The 22,734-nt window shown below is 34.7% G+C and overlaps 3 protein-coding genes across 3 annotated transcripts; all 3 read left to right on the top strand.

The window, feature by feature from the left end:
* Positions 1-1,177: 1,177 nt before the first annotated feature.
* LOC100178051 (atrial natriuretic peptide receptor 1-like) lies at positions 1,178-9,753 on the top strand. The gene is made up of 14 exons (XM_026839290.1): positions 1,178-1,440; positions 3,867-3,939; positions 4,288-4,390; positions 4,737-4,904; positions 5,217-5,362; positions 5,646-5,842; positions 6,289-6,444; positions 6,589-6,769; positions 6,884-7,055; positions 7,551-7,712; positions 7,823-7,953; positions 8,330-8,475; positions 8,644-8,738; positions 9,010-9,753. The coding sequence occupies exons 1-14, from the start codon at positions 1,362-1,364 to the stop codon at positions 9,634-9,636; spliced, it is 2,436 nt and encodes an 811-aa protein (XP_026695091.1). The 5' UTR covers positions 1,178-1,361; the 3' UTR covers positions 9,637-9,753.
* A 275-nt stretch (positions 9,754-10,028) lies between these two features.
* Positions 10,029-13,773, top strand: LOC100184317 (oxysterol-binding protein 1). Its single transcript, XM_002131156.4, has one exon. The coding sequence runs from the start codon at positions 10,113-10,115 to the stop codon at positions 12,432-12,434; it is 2,322 nt and encodes a 773-aa protein (XP_002131192.1). The 5' UTR covers positions 10,029-10,112; the 3' UTR covers positions 12,435-13,773.
* Positions 13,774-13,848: 75 nt separating this feature from the next.
* Positions 13,849-22,397, top strand: LOC100180420 (TBC1 domain family member 2B-like). The gene is made up of 15 exons (XM_009863636.1): positions 13,849-13,888; positions 14,071-14,260; positions 14,473-14,605; positions 15,357-15,429; positions 16,121-16,226; positions 16,866-17,003; positions 17,540-17,686; positions 17,846-18,060; positions 18,533-18,711; positions 19,420-19,593; positions 19,814-20,028; positions 20,416-20,629; positions 21,043-21,222; positions 21,578-21,715; positions 22,209-22,397. The coding sequence occupies exons 1-15, from the start codon at positions 13,849-13,851 to the stop codon at positions 22,395-22,397; spliced, it is 2,331 nt and encodes a 776-aa protein (XP_009861938.1).
* The last annotated feature ends 337 nt before the right edge of the window (positions 22,398-22,734 follow it).

Raw genomic sequence — 22,734 nt, 5'->3', positions numbered from 1 at the left:
TATATACCGATTCCTTTTACGTTGTTTTAGTGAATTCGGATGAGCAATTGCATTGCAATGTTTAATTTCGTTCTAGAAATCTATAGATTAATTTGTAAAAAGCAATTTCTAGTGTGGTGTTATAGTTTCGTTTAGTGAGATCCTATTTTTAGAAAGCGGGGCTTATGATACACTAACGCTTTATATTGTTGCCCTTATGGTTACGTAATCCCATTTTATTTATTTTAAGGAATTCTGTTGTATGACATTGGTGATTGAATATGTGTGTTGACGTTAAACCATTAGCGCGCTTTGATAATGAGAATGTCGTCTATTGCGGTCTGTTAAAGTGAATAGTCATGTCTGTAATACATGTTATTAATCTGGTGTCGTCATTTTACTTTGTGGTAATTAGCGGCCAGGAAGACGTGGAAAAATGTATGGTTTGCGTAGAGAAAAGTGACGTAAATATCGAACTTTGTCGAGACTTATGACGTATTTTAACGGTACTACCATTGACGTAGATAGCCTAAGAAGTAAGCTATATATATACAGTGGCCAAAACTACAAACAAGTTAATTAAAATGTCTCTCGAGTTTGCGCTACTAAATAACAGGGGCATTTCGATGTAAAGATTGCGGTTAAACAAGCATAAAGAGAATTCGTTCAAAATTACTATCTTCGCGCGTAGACACAGCAGTCAAGACGTATGCAGCAGGAATTATAGCAACATTTGCTACCGCATATGGGTATTAAAGCAACGGTGACCTTTTGTACACCCACAAATGTATATTACAAGTCAATGGCGTGGTAGCAACCGCAAAATAGTTCACCTTCCAATTGCTAGGCCAAAGTAGAAATGCCCATGGCGAAGCGTGAGACATCTGCCAATTACATTTTGTGCTCATTATATATCGTAAGTGACGACACACAATAAAACGGGCATGGTATCGGCATTGGCACACAGCCAAGTTTAAGTAACGTTGATGAGGTGTTTCTATTAAGCCTGGCTTATCCTTCGCGTGTAAAAACGTCGCCTAATGTGTACATTAGTAACCGAGCATTGTCAGGCGAATTAGCAGGGATGTATGTACAAATAGTAACGTCGGACGTATGGGAATTAGGTATACATGTTACATATTAGCAGTAGCGTGAGTTGGCATTTACCCGGTGACAGAATGAGCGTCATATGAGGCAGACGAAGATAGATTTATTGCATTTTTTGATGACCAATACCAATAATGAAATTTTTCTTGGAGATCAATGTTTGCTTTTTGCGGTCCTACAATCGCTGGGCAGTGTCATAATCACTTCTTTCGTCACAGAAAATAGCAACGCGAGGCCTTTGATGACAAATGATGAAATTTTTGTGACAAATTACGATGGCGGGGACACCTGAGCACAGCAGCACGCAACTTTCACTGGCGTGTCCGGTCTGCGAGAAGTGCCCGGACCAAGGAGGTAAAATTTCAACTTTTCTAAAAATAGATTATCCAATTATATTTTCGCCGGGCTTTATCAGAACAACTTCCCAGAAAGCAAATTAAAAATATCCAACCTGATTTTAGTTTCGGTAAAACTTTGTAAAGAGGATAGCGCTGCATGTTTCTTCGTCTGATGTTCAGTTTAAACGGCACCAAAAAGATAGAATTTTCTAATTAATTTTATATACAATTTGTTCTTGGTCACAACTGAAGCAAAACAATAAAATATATGACATTTATTATCTATCGTTAACCGATGGACCGAAACCGCAATAAAAACAATATAATGACACAATAAATAAAAACAGCAAACAAACGAAATTGGAATTCCCGTGCCACGTAACTGATTAAACACATTATACAAACGAAATATAAAATGAAACATACGAACTTAGTGTGTGGGAACTATGTTTAAAACGGTTGTGTAATACAAATAGGAATGCCTAAAGGTGTATATATAAGTTGCTTAAATAAAGCTTACGTTAGGCGGTCACGTACTATGTGTATAACACGAAAGAATTGCCCCACACCACACAACGTATCATTAAACTATAATGATATGTTTAAAATACAATTAACTAATCAATATTCGCAACACTTTTCTGATCTTTGGATTGACACCACCACTTAGTAGGGTGGTGGGGCAAGATGGGACATCGCTTTATTCTATTTCCTTGTTCCATTTGGTAGTATACAAAAAACATTCAAACAATTAAAAAAAAATATCCTCACGATTTCCATAGACCGTTGTTAATTGCTCAAAACACGATCAGGATAATTTGATATTATGTGCTAAAGGTGTCCCATCTTCCCCCATCCCACTATATATATAATTAACAAAAATTCGATACAAGCTTAAATGAGTCACGTTATAATTTTGTACAGTAGAGTGCGGCTATTATTTCCGGAGCGTTTGTATACCGATATATAAAAGTCACCCGACGTTGTGTATTTTTGTTAATGATATAACTAGTAAAAAACTATAACTTTATAAAATTTAAAAACTGTACTTGCTGATAAATCCACAAAACTGTCTATTACAAAATGGCGTACAAGCGCGCTTGGCTGTAATTTCCCTACAAATCTGCGGTAAGCCGACTTAAGTTGACTTTCCGGTTAATAGCAGTGTGCTGGCGGCTTGTATTGCAATTAAAACTAATATCTGTATCAACAGTATGACGACCGCGTTTCCTCGACCATATATCATGTTATACATGCGACAATATAAGCACGCCTAAATCGTAGGAACGTTCATTGAATCATTGAAACAAAATTTCTGCTTTTAAAACGTTCATTTTATCATTGAAACAAATTCCTACTTTTAAAGTAATTAATCGGACTATATTTTCACATAAGCTTAGTGTTGATAGATACGGAGACTTTTAAAGTTGAAATTGAAATATGTTTTAGGAGAAAAAAGCGCGTGTTTTTAATGCAACAATGTATTCAAATATATAGATTGTATAAATAATATGAACGCCCATTAGGCCAGCAAAATGGCGCAGAGAACCTGCCAATCGCTACGTTAGTATATCGCCATGTCAGCACTTGGTTAAGGCTATGTAAATGGACATTATAAACTACCTTGTTTAGCTACACCCGGCGTTGTTGGACAAACATGAGAAGTTGATAGCGTTGTTGGTTTACAATAAATGCAACCCTATAACACAAGAAACAACGTCGTATAAATTTAGTAATCCGCTATGTCCGGTATGCAGAAATGCGGTATTGCCCAATTTCGCGCTCATATAATAGAGTGGAGAAAAACGGGACATCCTTTGCACATGATATCCAATTATTCTATTTTAATCAATTAACAATGGCCTTTGGGAGTCGTGATGCTTTAAAATCCCTTTAATGTTTTTTGTTTACTACCAAATGAGTCAAGAAAGTTGGCGAAAGGTGTTACATCTTCCCCCACCCTATACTATATATTGCGACATTGCTATAACGGGTTACATTGAGGTCACGTGTAGAATGATACCGTGATAGCAAACACTTTGGCATCAATACAAATATATACACGTTGGTTTTAAACTTTCGCAACACAGGCTGATACAAGAGATTGCATAATTCACGACGTACTGCGCCCAAATGCCTATATGTGTAATGTTTGTGCAGCGTAAGTAACCTTGATAAGTTCTAACGGAATAATGGAAAATTATGGTAGGTTGGGGGAAAATAGGACACTTTGTTTTTTTTTATTTTCTCGTCCCATTTGGTAGTAAACAGAATATTCAAAGATTTATAAAACCGTGTTCTCACGACCCCGACAAAACTTAATTGTTCACGTTTTTTGGCTGCTAGTGCTAAATAAATATGTCCCGTCTTACCCCACAGAACTATACATGTAGTCTATTCACAATAGCCACACATACCAATTAATATGTTATTATTTTCCAGAGCTGTGGTACGTCATCGGAGCACTTTGTGCTGTGGCTTTGATTCAAACCTTCGTCAGTTTATTTATTTACAGGTAAAATACAGCAATGTTAGCGATACCGTTACCCTTTTAAGTGTTTTACCGTATTTATACGAATATAAAGTAGGTTAAACGGTTCATGTTTTTATTCTCTGTTATCGTTCATTTGTTATTTATTGCTTCCCTACGACTCCAAAAGCGTGTTCCAACGGCTGTAATGGACCGTTGCTAATGTTCAAAAACTCTATTAGGCTATTCTGGGTATTTTCTGTGCCACAACAGTATCGATTTTACCCCTACCCGTACGACGATTAATGGTTTGATCGCGTGCAACGTAAATCGCTATCAAACTTTAATATTCAAGGTAAATATTAAATAGTTATGAGCCAAATATACAAACAGATTGTATAAACAAGAACAAAATTCTCGTCTTACAATGTGGAAAGTGAAAATGAAAGACATAACGTGGGGCAAAGCGGGTGATTCTGCTACCACTCCAACTAAGGTACGTGTGAAGGCATATTGTTATCGATTCTTTACACAATATAGTATAGTGGGGTAAAATGGAACACACTTTCATTCTCTTTTCTCGTCCAGTTGGTAGTAAACAAAGAATATTTATAGAATTATATAACCGCAAGCCTTACGAGTCTAAAATGGCGTAGTTAATTGTTCAAAGCACGTTCAGGAAAAGTAGGATTCGGGCGCTGTTCTATCTTCCCTACGGTACCATATGTAAACTGCCCCATAAAGTTGTATTTGTATTTGAATGTTTCGATACTTATTTGAATGTTTCGATACTTATGAATTTACCTGCCCATTGTAAATTCAGAACCCTTTACATTGCGCAGAATCTCGCGACCAACAACGACATTATAGAAGCCCACAAACAAATAAGAGACTGCAAAGGTAAAGAGTTTATCACAACCGCTTTCTACAAAGGCAGGATTGTAGCTGTTAAGAAATTGAAAGCTCGAAGAATTTCGCTGGAGCGGCCGAGTTTGTGCGATTTAGACCAGGTAATTAAATTCCGAATGGGCAAAAATATCATACCAAGACACAAGGACCTAACGGTCGGTTCACTATATATGCTTTGACCCTGTTGGTATAAAAACAGACGAATGAATGTACATGCTATCATTTTATTAAACTTAGAATACAGAATTGTAATTGGTTGGTTTAAATTTATTTCTATGACGTCACTCTATTGTTATTTTCCCCGCCATTTTTCAACTGGTTTTGCGTCCACATGATAATCTTGCCTACTATTTTACTTGACCGCAGAATTACCGCATGTTTACTTCGAGTTTAACTGATTTTTTATTCCACAGATTTTTATGCTTAACCACGACCATGTATGCAAGTTTTACGGTGCAAATTATGAAGGACAATATACCTCAATACTTTCTGAATATTGCAAAAGAGGTTCATTGCAAGATTTGTTTGACCACCACGACAAGTGGGATGATTTCTTTAAGTAAGTTATTTTACCCTATTCGTTGGATTAAAATATTATGTGTTCCGATTCTGTTTGTGCAATGTTAACAATACTGTCCAAAGACACTTGTCCTCCAGTATGTTACAGATTAAACTGGTGGAAAGTGTTATAGGTTGGTATTTAGGGGTTATCAGTTATCTATGTGCAGAGACTAGTGGTTGGAGGTTTAATTCTTAAATTTACCGTTTACACAGTTTCAACATTGTTTACAAAACTAAAACTTTCTACAAACAATAACAGCATAGGCTTTATTTTTCCCCAGAAATTCCTTGATATTTGATATTGTAAAAGGAATGCTCTACCTTCACCGTAGTCCATTGCGCTCACACGGGAACCTGAAACCTTCAAATTGTTTGATTGACAGCCGGTTTATGGTGAAGCTGACTGACTTTGGTCTCATCAGTCAACGATTAAAGCTCATCAAAAAAAATCAGGGAGAACCAAAAACAGCAAGCAGTCGTAAGTGAGTGTTTCATCAAATAACGTCAAAATTTATAAGCTAATGTATTAAGCTTATTTCAGTTTTGTTATTACACTGTCACGTGTCACCATATACATCACCTTTTCAGTGTAATTTTTTTTGTGCTTAATGTGTTTGTATTTTTTCTTAATGTCATTTGTGTGTTTTCTTAGTGTCAAATGAAATGTGTTTTTTTCTTTAACCATATGTAATTTTGTTTGCACATATTTGCATATACTTAAACTGGTATGCCCCCTGGAAGTTTAAAACTGTGCGTTGGTTAAACAGCTCTTAAGCATGAGCTTGATGAGCTAATCACATGTTATATTAATCAACACAAGTAAACATTACTAACCCACCAAAGCACCAGATGCCAATCAACTTATTTGTTCATTTATGCAACCCAACCTGGCTATAAGCTACTATGTACATTGAACATTTCTAGGAAAACTGTGGACCGCACCTGAGATATTAAAATCTGTGATACCTCCCCCTGAAGGGACTCAACGAAGTGACGTGTATAGTTTTGCAATTATTGTTCAAGAAATATTGGTTCAAAAGGGACCATTTTACAGAAAAGACAAGAAATACAGCCATGAAGGTAACACACCATTGTAAAAAAATTAACTGAACTTGTTTTTTCACACATAAAATTATTGTAAAAGTAATGATATTAATGAACCATGTTAACTAAACAAGTTTTTAAGTAAAAAATTTATTATATATACATTATTTTTTTTGATAGAAATCATCGAATTGGTGATGTCATCAAACAACAAAGAACCGTTCCGTCCTTCATTGGAAGACGATGATGATGTCATAATTGATCAACAATGGAGAAAAACACTTCAAAGATGTTGGGCTCATAAAGCAAAAGATAGACCAGGCTTTCATGAGCTTGAGCACTTGCAAACTTCCTTTCAGAGGTATGCTAATAACATCCCAAACATCAACCATAAATTTTTATTTTTTTAAAGATAGCAGAATTAAAACCTGTTAAAAAATTACTCTATATAACATTATAACAAATTCTTTTATAGAGAGACAAACCTTGTTGACAGTCTGTTTCAAAGACTTCAGCAATATTCGTATAGTCTTGAAGAGAAGGTGGAAGAAAAGACAGAGCAATTCAAAGCAGAAAAAGAGAAATCTGACAGTCTTTTATACCAAATGTTGCCTAAAATGGTGGCTGAAAGACTAAAGATGAATTCTGTAAGTAATTATAACATGTGACTAACTATTTATTTAGGCATGATTGAATCTTTTAACATGTTTTGATGGCAACAAATTTTTATAGAAAATAAAAGTTTGTGTTATGTATCTTTACTATTTTTTCCAGTTTGTTTGGCACAGTCAACTTTGTAATGCAATATTAAGCATATAGCAAACACCAAGAGTGTATTTTTAAAATGCATCTGTCAACAGACTGTTTTCCCCACCATGTTTATTGTGTCGATAGTTATTATAACTTGAAGTGTTTTTGTGCAAAGTTGTTTGCACATTCACTAAACTTTGGTTAACAAGGTCATGCTTATCAATAGTGAAGTGTGTTGCAAATTATAGGTTTCTTATCACTACAATTGCATGAAAGAAATGCAGCATCAGCTGCAAACAATACACAAAGGTTGCATAATCATGACAGTGACAAAAAATATTTTCGAAACAAAAAAACAACTTCACTTAAAATTTAAACTATTTAACTTTCAGGATGTACGACCAGAATCTTATGACAGTGTGACGGTTTATTTCAGTGACATTGTTGGCTTTTCTAACATTTGTCATAGAAGTCAACCGTTAGAAGTGGTTCGCATGCTGAATGAACTATACACCATGTTTGACCAAATCATTGATGGGTTTGATGTGTATAAGGTTGGTGAAAATATGTTTTAGATTAGGAATTTTCTTACAATAATCGGTATGTCACTATGGAAACTTTGTTTTGAATGAATAAATGTAACCTGTTAATTTTCTCATTACAGGTTGAAACAATAGGCGATGCGTACATGGTTGTATCTGGTTTACCACAGCGCAATGGAAACGATCATGTGAAAGAAATTGCAAGGATGGCTTTGTCACTAAAGGATAGTGTGTCAAATAACTTTGTCATTGAGTGAGTAAATCAGCCATTTATATTTTTGTATAATTAAATTTAATTAATTATTTTGTTATTTAAGTTTCCTTTTATTTTAACAAAAATAATAAACAATGTGCACTCCTAATTACGCATTGTATACTGTTTCTTTTTAATGCCATATATGCAAACAATATGATTCATATAGTAGGATGGGGGAGGATGGGACACTTTTAGCTCATGAAATCCAAATATCCTGATTGTGTTTTAAACATTTAACACCAGTCTATGAAAGTCGTGACGATTCGGTTTCACAATTTTCAAATGTTCTTTGTTTACTACAAAATGGGACGAGAAAACAGAAAAAAAAGATGTCCCATATTTCCCCCACCCTACTATATAGTATATGTTTTAGGCATCTACCTAATGAGAGGCTTAAATTACGAATTGGGATTCACACTGGTCCAGTTGTGGCTGGCGTTGTTGGAATGAAGATGCCAAGATATTGTTTGTTTGGTGATACAGTGAATACTGCAGCCAGGATGGAACAAACTGGGAAAGGTTGGATAAACGAACAAATAGCCTATGTATTGCAATCAGGGTGTGTGTCTACTGTGTAGGACACTTTCATGGTGTGTGTCTACTGTGTAGGACACTGTCATTACCCCGTCATGTTGGGGAAAAAAGGTCGTTTCTTTATGCACGTTTCAGATTTTTATTTTTTCACAGAACTACAAATACATGTGTCACCCACTACAAATAAAATTTTGGAAAACTTCGACTCATTTTTGCTGAGAAAACGGAGATCGCTTGTTCATTTGAAGGTATTGTCTTAGATTTTAGATACGATTTACTTTTTAAGTACTGTTTAGTAAGACAGGACACCTTTAGCACATAATCTAATCGTTTTTTAAACAGTTAACAGCGGTCAGTAGGAGTCGTCACTCGTCAGGATACGGTTTTATAATTTTTATAATATTCTTTGTTTAACACCTAATTGCACGTGAAAATAGAGTGAAAAGTATCTCATCTTCCCCCACCTTACCATATGATTTACTTTTTAGTATTCATATTGTAAACAAAAGGCCATTGCAGGGTTTAGGTGACTGGGAAACCTGGTGGCTACTTGGCGAATCCTCACCACACGTCATATCACATGAGTCGTCTATGACGTTTAACGATTCGCTTGACACGTCCTTGCGGCCGTTGGATGAAGAAGTAATGTCACTTGAAGCAACAGAGAGCATTTCTTCCTACATGAGTGTGTCGTCAGACGCTGGTTTAGTGTCGGACGATTTACCAGAAACAAATGACGTTTTTTCCTATGAAAACGAAAGCGATAACGTTCGAACTAGTCACTCAGGTGACTTGGTAACCGGGGAATTCCGATATAGCGGCAACAGGCGACGATCAAGTCACTGCCCACCGAGATACAGAAAATCTCGACTTTCGAATCATATGAAACGCCGGCGATCCGGCACTGTACTTCAGCCTGTAATTGACGCCCTAACTTTAGAGAGCGATGTGAGTTATAAGAAATTCCAAAACGTAGATACGAATACAGTAACAGGAGGGACGAAAAGGCGAACGCGGAGGAGTGGAGTAACTGGCCATAATATCTCAATGGAAATCTTCTCGATTAGCGAAATATCCACCGCCAGGGATAGTGGTGTGTCGTTGGCGTACGATAATGAAACTCTTGATAATGATACCAACAGTTAATTTGTATACGCACGTTTATATTTATCAGGGTTTTATGTGTTTTATCCAATGCAAGTTTACAAAAATACAATCGTGTTACTGTGTATTGTGACCACTCAAAATAAAACTCGCAACATATACTTAACAATTTCCCATTTTGTGTCCTCTACGGTAGGTTTTAGGCCAGAATATCCCTTATGTGTTTAAAATGTTCGCAACAGAAGCACTACACCCCGTTTTCCTAAGAGTTATAACATTTCTATGAAATTGTGACATCGGCGAATGATTTGATTGACAGATTCCTAAATCAGCAGAAGACGTAAGCTGAACAAAGTTTGCGCTGACAAAGATATGTTATGTTTCGTTATAATTGCCCAGAGCACAGGGATATAAAACAGTTTGAATATTTTTCATAATTGTTCAAGGTCTGCCTAGCCAACTCACCTGTAACAGCGTTGTTTCATATTTACAGAATCCTGTCGTAAATTAAACATAACATGTCTGAAAAACCAACGGAATCGGACCATTTTAAAGGATGGCTGTGGAAATGGACCAACTATATAAAGGGATATCAGCGGAGGTGGTTTGTTTTGTCAAATGGATTATTATCATATTATAGATCGCAAGCAGAAATGGCGCATACTTGCAGAGGTACCATTAACTTAGCAGGCTCGTTTATTGTAACTGAGGATTCCCATAATTTCATGATATCTAATGGAGGAGCTCAAACGTTCCACCTAAAAGCAAGCAGTGAAGTCGAGAGGCAAAGATGGATTACCGCGTTAGAGTTGGCCAAAGTTAAAGCAACGCGTCTTGCGGAAAGCGATGATTCATCCGATGAGGATAGTCTTGTTATTGTCGAAAATCCTGGCCCTTCTGATTCATTGTTACAGTCTGAAATGGAAAAGAACGACCTGCGCATTACTTTGAGATCTTTAGTTGGGAAGCTAGATGATTTAGAAACTTGTAATGACTTAATTTCAAAGCACGGCGGGGCACTTCAAAGAGCATTATCCGATCTAGAGAGCTTGGAAAATAACCTTATTAGTCAAAACGATTCTTCTACCTTGTCAAGTCGAATTAAAACTGTTAATGAAAGAGCGACTTTGTTTCGTATTACATCAACAGCTATGATTAATGCTTGTTCAGATTTCTTACAACTTGCCCAAACTCAAGGCAAGCGTTGGCACAAGTCTATTGTTCATGAGCGAGAACAGCGTTTGCGGCTTGAAGAAACAGTTGAGACACTTGCTAAACAACATAATACTTTAGAACGTGCTCTACATGCTGGTACAGGACCTCCAAGACCCGACCCTGGGAGCAATGATAAAGATAACAAGTCAAAGCAATCTGACGAAGCCGCCTCTGATGACGAAGATGAATTTGTTGATGCTTCGGATAAAGGATTTACAACTGAGTTTGTAAAAGAACATAGGAAAACCCCAAGCACTGCATCCAGTTCTTCTATAGAGCAGAATGGCTCTTCTATTGCCCCAGTTGCATCTGATGAACAAGACAAGATTCCTGGGATGAATGTGGAAAAACGAGTGAGAAGAAAGCGCATTAAGGATAAACCTAACTACAGTGTTAATCTGTGGAGCATTATGAAAAATTGTATAGGGAAAGATTTGTCCAAAATACCAATGCCGATAAACTTCAATGAGCCTCTCTCAATGCTACAACGTTTGGGGGAAGATTTAGAGTATTCAAGCATCTTGGATCGAGCGGAAAAATGCTCAACTTCTCAGGAGCAAATGGCTCATGTAGTTGCCTTTTCCGTGTCCATGTATTCAACTACTTTGTACAGAACTGGGAAGCCTTTTAATCCACTATTGGGGGAAACTTATGAGTTGGACAGAAGAGATGATCTTGGATTTCGAGTAATTTGTGAGCAGGTTAGCCATCATCCCCCAGCTGCTGCAATGCATGTGGATTCTGTGAATAAAAGTCAAAGTTCTGGGTGGTCTTATTGGGAAGAAATCACCTTAGTCAGCAAATTTCGCGGAAAGTATTTAAACGTCACCCCAACAGGAGTTGTTCATCTTAAATTTCATAAAAGCGGGAATTACTACACTTGGAGAAAAGTTACCACCACTGTGCATAATATTATTGTGGGGAAGCTCTGGGTGGATCAGTCTGGTGATGCTGAGGTGGTGAACCATACTACTGGTGATAGGTGTAAGCATAAGTATTTTCCCTACAGTTACTTTTCAAGGGAAACCCCACGGAAAGTATCAGGTGTGGTGGTTGATGCGAAAGGGTTGGCTCATTACGTGGTGTCTGGTACGTGGGATGCACAGATGGATTGTGCTAAGATTGTAACGGTAAACAATGCAAATAAGTCCAAGCCACTGTATAAGACGCTCCCTTCCAAAAAGCTTTGGCAGACACATCCTTTACCTGTTGGCGCAGAGAAAATGTACTTCTTCACTGATCTAGCTGTAACTTTAAATGAGCAGGAACCAGATGTTGCTCCAACTGATTCGAGATTGCGGCCGGATCAAAGAACAATGGAAGAAGGGAATTGGGATCTTGCAAATGACCTTAAACAGAGATTGGAGGACGCACAGAGAGGAAGAAGGAGGAGAAGAGAGGCGGAAACTGCTGCCAAGAAAGCTATGGGACAAGAAGTTGAACCTTACAAACCTGTGTGGTTTGAACCTAAGAAATGTCCTTTTACTGGTGAAATAACGCATGTGTTTAAGAATACATACTGGGATAGGAAAGAAGCCAAGGATTGGTCTGATTGCCCAACTATATTCGAGCTACCACAAAATGACTCTGATGAACAATCTGAAACCGGTAACAATACTCCCTAAATTAAATGTTTGTGGGAATTAGTGCAATAATGGTGAAAAGTATATTTTATATTGTTTTGAGTAAAAAATTGCCAGTGAAAACAATTATTTACCCTTTGCCATAGTTTGAAACAAAAGTTTTTACAAAATGATGGCTGGCATAAGGTAGGCTATTAATTCTTTATCAGAATTAGGATAAAAGCGAGTGCAATACATAATCCTCTTTTTAAATGCTTATAAACTAATTGATCAGCCAAGTATTGTTTAGAAGAATTGATTACACCAAACAAGTTTTTCCCTCCTTCATGTATATCACTGTCTTCTGTTGTAAAAATCTTGCCTTGTAATACATTTGATTCAACAAAATAATTTATTTCGATAACAGTTAATTTGGGTTTATGGTCTAAGTGATTGAAAGTGTGAAACATTTTTAAGCAGAAGTCAAAGTTATCCTACAAACTATTCTGTGATTCTATATTTGGTTATTAAACCACTAATGTCTTGACAGTGGTTAGTAGGCATCTGAAAAACTGTTTCAATAAAATATTCATTTTGCTTTAGGCTAAAATGCTATCTCAATTTGCAAATAATTGATTCTATATTCATTTCTAAAATTTGTATGACATAGTCATTGTTCAAATCAGAGCTTTAATTTTATAAGATCCCTTTTCTGTTGTAATATAAACTTTAATTTAGATTTTACATCTAAATGCTCAACCAGCATGCTGAAAAGTATATATCACTTCAACTGTGTTACATGTTAAATGTACAACTTGTGAACATTTAATTCTATTCCAAATGTACCATTATATGGCACTCATGATTAAACTTTTGTGGCTCTTATTTCCCCTTATCGTACTCTTTCCTTGCTGTGTGTGTACAAATGGCATCTATTTAAATCGCAGCAGTTAAAATTTGTATTCAAATCTTGTTTGGTGTAGAGTACCCTGCAATTGTTCATATTTTGGTGGAAAGAATGCAGTTATATATTCAATTGTCAAATTTAATCCTGTTGCCACTAAATTGTTCTATCACTAAGTTTAATTGTGTAAGCCAGCATAGGCGCCAAACCTGGGGTGGCAAGGTGGGCAGGTTTACCCTGGAATTTTGTGCAATGCATTTATCAGTAAACAGTTAAACCGAATTTGTTCTTTAGAAATGCTCATCCTACTCCCTGTCACCCCCGCATTTTTAAAAGTTTGGCGTCTATGTAAGCCAGTAATATTTCATTGATTCTTGTACTTGCTCTAAAAGACTTTAGAAAATATTTTGCTTCATCATTATGGAAATACCCTATGCTGTGTTTAGTAGCATGCAAACTTATTATCGGTTGGGTTTTTCTTTATGCTTCAAATTCTAGGTCATGGCTAGTAGATAGAAAGGGCAATGTATAAGGTGCTTCTTGCTTTTAAACAAATAAATTTACTGTTTCCTGATGGCCAAACAAGGATGGCTAAAGTACAGGCAGAAAGGAGGTAAAAAATATCAACAATTTATTAAATGTTTTTGTCTTAGTACATATGGAACCTAGTTTACGTTTAATTTTGTACATAAATTTAAAAATGATGATAATTTATTGTGTTTTTTTGTTTTTATATACATATAATGATAGAACCTAATCAATGTACATGAAAGCCAAATACATTTTCTACCACAGGGTTAGTTGGTCGTATTGCTGGTTTTCGTGAGCATCGCTTGTGGTTTGTTTTGTACGAGAATTGCACCATCAGCGGGTATAAAGATGAAAATACGGGAACTGCGAAACCGGACGTAGTTTTTGACCTGAGACACTCAGCAGTGACTATTAACCAAGAGGAGAACTATCAATTTGAACTGATTAGTGACAAGTAATTATACCAATAATACAAATTAACTATAGCAATGTCTACCTATATTTTACTATTATGTTGAGTTCACATTGCTATAAAATGGATTTATATTAGAACCCAATTTTATTTCTTTTTTCTGTTATCTTTGTGTTTTGTAAACAACAAATTTTGATCATCTAAGGTCATTACTGTTAAGCTATTCTTACTAACTGCCCTTTTTTAAATTCCAGACACAATGTGGTAATGCTGGCAGAAGATTATGATGATGTCAAAGATTGGGTGTCAGCAATTCAAACCACACGAAGTATCGCACATGGGGTTTCCCCCGCTCCTAAGAAAACTCAACGCAAGACTTCAAATACAGTAAGTAGTGTAACAGGTTTTATGAGTTTTTAGAATAATTTCCCCGTAAATTCGAGCAACATTTCAAACTTCTTACTCTAATACTGTTTTGAGTAAAAGTGGGAATAATAAGGAATTATACTACTAGTGATTTCATTTTGGTCGGAATGTTGCGTTTATTTATTATACATAATAAATATATGTATAAAGATTTATGGTGTTATAAAATAGAATGTGTTTTTGGGAAATATTGTTATCTATATAAATTGTTTTTTGCCTTTTATTGTTGTTGATTGAGTTAAAAAGGTGCTTATCCATCTACTTACAGTCTAGCTGTTCCTGGCTTTATTATTAGCTTTATTTTACTTTTGATAATCCAGTAATATTGATTTGCAAAACTGTAAACCCCTTAAAATATCCATAAACTGTCAGCCAACTAATCAATATTTTTTTTTCCAGTCATCTTTTGGTCACATTTTGCTTCATTAAGAAACAGCTTAGCAGACAAACAGTTTATTTTAGGTTCAGCTTAGATTTGTTGATTTTCATTGACCTTAATAGGTTTTGTTTGTGGTTTAATGACTACTTCAGTTTTGAGTGTAATTGTGACTGTGTGAGTGTAACAATGGTTTTTGTATCTTTATTTCGGGTATTTTTGTAGGGGGGTGTTTTATTTATACATGCAACATGCTCTATCTCTCTCTCTGTATATAGGGATATTAATAAAAGTTTTTCAGTTCTTTTAGTATTTAATTTAACGATTAAATCACAGGACTCAATTTCAATAGAAAGTGGATCGTATAAAATGTCTATGCCACCAAGTCCTTTAGATTCAAATTCGAACGGTAAGTTTAATACCTACTAGCTTGGTAGTGATCCAGTTAGACATAAAAGTGTATATTTCCAACAATCCAAGTGTACACATTCCAAAGCCAAATTCTTAAATATTATTCTTTGTGTTAAAGTATGTTATTGTATATGGGTCATGTGATAATAAATGATTTCACAGACTGTGAATCTATCTGTATAATGTAATGAATTAAACAGTAATCTTTATAAGGTTATCGTTATGCTATAATAGCCTATTCAGTACTTACACATGTTGTTTTTAGTTGACGAATCAAATGCGTATGTAAATTCATATGATGACTGATTAGGATATAATCAGCATAGCCATAAATCATAATTATTGACTCACTAAAACTCATCCATTTACACAAACATGCTTGACAAAGTGTGAAACAAAGCAATCACAACCATAGGCGCCACTCCTACAATTACAGGCCAGCGGCTGGCCAGCCTACCCTAATTTTTTTTACACTGCATTATTTGTAAACATTGGCATCAAATGTGTTTTAAAGGAATGCTCCTCTAACTTTCCCTGCCTCCCCTGCATTCTTGAAAGTTTGGCGCCTATGTTTACAACATAATTTATGATGTATGCCAATTTATACTTTTCACAAACATGCTTGACAAAGTGTGGAATATATCATTCACAAAATAATGATCATGAATTCATGATCATGATACACCCAGGTCATGGGGATGAATATGAATGGGACAACCCGATCACACCCGCTGATCCTTCCCCTGTTTCCTTAACGAGTAATATGGATGAACAAGGAGCATTATTCCAATTATCGTGAGTAATAATACCTATGTGTAAGTCTGATTATATGATGCACTATATGGAAATTAATATGTTGTGTAAAGGTACATGAATGTTTTATAAATATATAATATATTCAAGTGGGGTAATAAAGACAAATTCACTAACTTTCATTTTTGCTCTCTAAGTAATGCATTTAAAACAATCTGTCCAAGCGTATAAATATTATGAAGAATAAACCTGTACATAATTTTATTACAACAAGTCAACAACAAATGGTTACTGCGTTTGTGTATATTCCTTTTTAAAGTGACTCATTTTTGTGAATAACTGAATGTAATTCAGTGTTCAACTCTGTGACCGAATTCAGCCCATGGCTATAACTTGTCATACAAAAGTCTAAAATCATACCAGCCACATAAATACATAACCTGTGTTAGGTAAAAGTGCATACAATGGTTTAAAAGGGCCTCTTGCTGTATCTTCGGTGATAAACATTCTAAATATCTAAAAACTGTATTTTAATGTACATTTTTTGATGCAAAGAATATACGTATACTTTTACCCTACACCTGAGTAGGAAAAGGGACCAAGGCTATCTTTCTTCACTGTACGACCTTGACCATATAGAATAAAAACCCTATAGGTTAAAATCTTTTCTTATTCTTTCAGTAAGGAGTTATCTGAAGCAAAAGCAGAACTTACCAAATGTCGCGACCGTATCACAAGTTACCAGGAAGTTCTCGCGTCCAGAGATCAACAATTATTCGAAATTCAAGACCAGATTAACAACCAAGAAACAAACGAAAAGTAATTTGGTATTTTTTTCTAATAAATAATAAATTTTAAAAAATCTGCAAAACATGAATAAATCTTAAAATGTTTATTTCAAATCGTTTAAACTAAATAATAAAATGTGATAAAGTTAAACAGTTTTATTTAAACTCTAATTGATATTTCATTCAAAAGCAGTGCTGAAACATAATTATAAGGTTGAAATTGCTTTAAAATTCATATGTTTTTATATTTGTGGTTCACGGTGGTCTATATAAAAAGGTGTGTTTGCATGCACTTTAACAAATCAGACGTTTTAGAAACAAATGAAATTTTTTTTTTTATTTTTTATGTAGAATGGCACTATAAAGTGTAGAAAAATTTTTAGACTAAAATTATTTCAAAGTTCAAATGTGTTTATACTTGCAGTCCATGAGTTATATATTGTATGTGCGCATGTAGTTTGACTCACAGTAAACTTTCCATCCAGTCAGAACAGTTATTGTGTTTCGAAACTATGATGTTCACTTTTTGTCACGAACTTTAAAATTTCTATATATATCTATCTGCAGAAGTCGGGCGGTTACTTCTGAAGGTTACCATAACATGGAGGAGCAAGCTAGATCCTACCGTGAGCAAAACTGTCTGCTTAATGAAGAAGTTTTAAAGCTGCATCAAATGTGTCAGAAGTACAAAGACCAAGCTCATCAGCAAAGAAGGTAAGAATGAATAATTATTGCTTTTGGCATTCTTTATATATATTGTTTCTTTTTTTTTGCATTTCCGGAAAGTTTGTAATATTTTTTATTTCATACTTAGGAAGTTCAGAATGTTTTTATAAAAGTTTAGCAATTTATTATTTTTTTTTGTATTTTTAGAAAAGCTGATAAATTGGCGATTGAACTGCGTAGAACGCAGCGTGATTATGTCAGTGTTATGGGCCATTGTGTCTATCACCCACTAGTGGATGTAGAGGAAGACGTGAGGTTCATGGTATCCGAACCCAATCGACACGTCGCTAATTTGAAAAATCTTTCGAAAACTATGAAATCAGAAAACGATCGGATTCTGGGCTGTAGCATTCCCACTTTAGGTAAGCTGTATTTGTTGTAATGTATAGTCAAAAGAAATGCTGTAAATATAAAAAGGTTTTTCTGTCTGGTTTAATTTGTATACCTGTATCTTTCTTTTATTAATGGGGTTAAATCATTTTTATTGTATTTTGTAGCACCATGTAACAGTTATACCACTACTTCAAGCTGTAACTAACTTTTGTTATTTGTTTCTACAATTGTATGGAGAGTTGTGGACATACTGTTAGTCACACTACCAGAAATGCACTTTATATTTCAACCAAATATTATAGTTTATCTCCAGCACTGTGGTGTTTAAGAAAGACACCCAACAGTTTTTGCCATTGGTCACCAATATGTTGTAGCACCCAAGTGTAAGTGTGATAGGCCAACTCTGACCTAAATCTCTGATACCTTAATGTGCCATGCTGTAGGTCCCACCCATGAAGAATAGAGTAAAATAAAGCATTATATTTACAATTTACTTTCCAGGTAAAACTGAGCACACAGACATGTTTGGCTTTATCCACAACTTACCAAACGAAGTGTTACAAATTGAGTATTTGTGTAGCCATCTTACTGAAGCATATGATGCACTTCTTGATGCATCTGAAGAAAATCAAAAATTAGTCAAAAAATGGAAATCTTTTATGCATGAGCATTCAGAAAAGGTAGGATATCCATTTAAAAAAGTAAATAAATACACAAAAGTAAAAAAAAGAAAAAAGGAAAAGAAGTGTTACCACATGTGTTGGTATTTTACAACTCTTCCATAATTTATAAACCATCATTCATATTGTTATATGTTAATTTTTTCAGTCCTGTTGATGGTACGTGGTACTGTACAGTAAATCAGAATATAATCCCTATGTAAATATAACCAGGATACTTTACTTTGAAATCCCAGACGCTTATTTTTAATGATTAACTCCAGCTGTGCGTGTGGTATTTAATAATGGAGGCTTTGTCATAATTTGTGGTTTAAAAGTACAGAATGTAGATTTGCATATTTGTTTTAAAATATTATGTTTAAAAATAATGTAAAACTAAATTTTTAAAGCTGTATCTGGTAATTTTAATATTATTTAGAATTTCAAATTATAAATCAATCTTACTTACACCATTTACACTAATGTATTTATTGTATTATAGTAGGGTGGGAGTAGATGGAACACTTTTCATTCTATTTTCTCGTCCCAATTGGTAGTAAACAAAGAACATTCAATAAATTTTAAAACCGTATCTTCACGACTTCCATATAACTTGTTAATTGTTTAAAACCCGATCAGGATATTTGTATATTATTTTCTGTCACCTTCTCCCCCCTACTACATATAAATACTTTATTATATAGAATTAACCTCATCATATTTTCTCAGTTTGAAGTGACGCCCCAGCTGCAGAAGTTGATATTACAATGCATGCCTGCTCACTACCGCTCATATATATGGCAGAAGTTCATTCATTATTATGTGCTTGAGATAAAACAAGGGAGGGGGGATAGCTACTATGAAGAACTTCTTAAACACCAGGAAATATATAAACTGGACCGGGTATGTCATATTTATGTTTTTCTAAAAATGGTAGTGATGGCTGATGACACTCAAAAAAGTTCAGTTTGGAAACAGTTTTAAAACTTAAACTGTGTGCCAAGACAGTTTAGAAACTAAAGTAATAGCTAAAAATTTGAAACACCTTGGCTAAGACATTTCATGCTTTTCTATTTTATTATTGTACTGTACACTACACATGACAATCTAAAAATTTTTTCAGGATTTCTCAAAAAGTTTTAAACAAATAATGATGGATGTCCCACGTACTATGCCTGGTAATCGGGACTTCACCACACAAGATTCACCTCTTCGTGATCGTCTTACTAGAGTCCTCACTGCATTTTGCATCCATGCCCCGAAGATCGGATACTGTCAGGGGTTTAACTTTCTCGCAGGAGCGTCTCTCCTCTTCCTTGAGGAAGTTGATGCATTCTGGTGAGTTTGGCAGACGGAAATTTACATTAAATAAATTAGATTGTTATTTTAAAAATAAAGAGTTTATATATTTTGTAAATTAAAAACAATAGTTTGGATTATATATTTTAAAAACCTAATTAAAATGTTGATAAAGGAATATACTGTAATTTTTATTTAAACTATATATATATATATTTATGATATCAGTAATATAAACATACAAGTATATATTAGAATATTTTATTATTCAAAATTATTCATGGTATCGGTAAATCAAATGCATTCTTAGTTCATCAATTGCATTTTTATTGTTGTCTATTTAAAACAATTAAAATTATCCCCATTTTTATGCCCTGGAACTATTTTTTTCAAAAAAGTCTTTAAAGTCCTTTTATTTTATCCCAGGTTCATTATTGCTGTAATTGAAGTGATTTTTCCCGAGGATTATTATCGCAATGGTTTGGCTGGTTTGCTGGCAGATCAATACGTTCTACAGAAAATCATCCCACTTGAAATACCAAAGTTAAACGACCATCTAACCAAGTACCCAGAAGTTGATATTGCAGCCGTGACTACAGGATGGTTTCTCGGACTTTTCTTTGACTGTTTGCCATTCAAGGTAAAGAATTAGTGAAATAAAAGGGATAGTTTGTTGAATGATAGGTCTCGTTTTTTTAGATTCTTTAAAATCGATGTAGTATGTTTTAACATTGGATATTAATGATTTTCTTAAATGAGTGATATGCCACATATTCATGTCATTATTTCCATCATTATTGGAAAAACTAACGGAGCAAATTGTGCCATAACTACAGTTTGACGGTAACTTATTACAAAAAGTCATAGAAAACTTTAAAAAATCTTATATTCTTGTGAAATTTATCAAGCACTGTTTATTTGTTGCTTATAAAACTACTTCACATATTCCTAAAACCCAATGTATAAATGCCTATATAGTGCAATGTATAAATGCTTCTGTATTCTTTATTATTAATCAGTGTAATACTCATTCACCTTACGGTAATCCACCAGACTCTTATTCGTGTATGGGATTGTTTCCTTGCATTTGGCCATGAAGCAGTGTTCCGCGTATCTTGTGCCATACTTAAGCAGTTTGAAGACCGTCTGCTCGAGTTACATGAACCTTCTCATCTATTGCATGCAATTAAGAACATACCAAAGCTATGTACACACCCAGAACAACTAATCAAGGTGAATTTTTTGTTTGGTATGTTCTATTCTGCAGGGTGAGGTTTTACACCATGACGCGTCATGATTCCTTAAACCCCTAGCATTTGGGCAAGGATTGGGGCCTTAATTGTTTATTATTACTTTAACTTTTATTGATAAGATGTTATAGTTCTAAGTAATTTACTTTTAAAGTTCCGAGTAATAACTATATATAGTTTTTCTTTTTTAAATTTTTTTAAACTTTATTTGTGACTTAATTTTAAACCAATGTTATATAAAAGACTCCTATATGGTATATTTTATAGTTTGAATATATATTATCAAGCAATTATTTGCCCATTTTGTGGTCTTATTTTGGTGTGTGGACTTTGAATAGGAAGCGTTCGAAGGCCTCCACCATTTCCCATCATGGAGTGAGATCAAGGAGCAAAGAGCAAAATTGGAAGTTGAGTTGATTGAAGAGCATGAGAAGAAGATGCAGCAACGAAGACATTATGATGAAAGGATGATGATGGTGGGTGGTTGGAAACTTTTTCATGCGTGTTCATAAACCAATGCTGACTTTTGACAGCAGAATTCACAGAGATTGTCAAACGCCTTAGATTTGCTGCAGAAAATAATTCAGTTGGGGATTTTCTTAAAGACTGTAAATTTGATATAGTTTGTAACTTGTAAGCATCGGTTGTAAATATATAGCAGATAAATACTTGACTGCCACAGTAATCTGTCAGACATTGTGTATAATAAACCAGAGCATTTCACTTTGGACACACAAGGGTGTTAGGGTAATGGGCTAAATCTGGCTGAAATCCCAGGTCAAGGACTTCCCCTATACAGAATAGAATAATAAACCATAAGACAGCATTTATAGGCCAGATTTTGCTCATTACCCATGGAACATATAGGCCCAACAACCAACCAGGCTCAAGTCCTATTATGTCACAAGGGGGGGAATAGGCCTATTATGTCACAAAACATTGTAAATTTTAAACTTTTATTATTTACAGCTTGATCATTTTGAAGATAGCAACATCCTCCCTCGTAACGAGGATAAATGGAACTTTGAATGTGCAACATCAACACCTAGTGGATTCATCTTGCTATCAGCGAGCAACAGAATGACGCAAAATTCACGACTTTACATCTCAGATTGCACGAAAGATGCTGCGGAACTACTTGCATTGCCTGTGAGTTGAAATTTAAATTTGTATGAATTTTTTTTTTGTAAAAACATAATTTGAATTTGTATATTTTGAGAAGTTATTATGCTGCTTTTGAAGAAGTGGTTATTTGTTTACTTTTTAAGCCTTTTAAACTATATTTTTGTGCGGAGAGTTAGTCTGAGTTTGAGGTTTGAAAGATTTTTTTTTTGAGGTTTTTTTTTAAAGTTTAAAATTCTAAGTTTTGTTATAAAACTTAAATTATTTAGAAAGTATATATGCCAGTTTATTAGAAAGTATATATACCAGTTTTAATATGAATATGTTTTGTTGCAGATCACAAGTTGCATTATGTCAATGACAGTCATCGATG

The sequence above is a fragment of the Ciona intestinalis genome, unplaced genomic scaffold (genome assembly GCF_000224145.3).
Source record: "Ciona intestinalis unplaced genomic scaffold, KH HT000184.2, whole genome shotgun sequence".
Taxonomy (NCBI): domain Eukaryota; kingdom Metazoa; phylum Chordata; class Ascidiacea; order Phlebobranchia; family Cionidae; genus Ciona; species Ciona intestinalis.
Note: the sequence above shows the minus strand (reverse complement) of the source record. Positions and strands in the feature narration are given on the sequence as shown.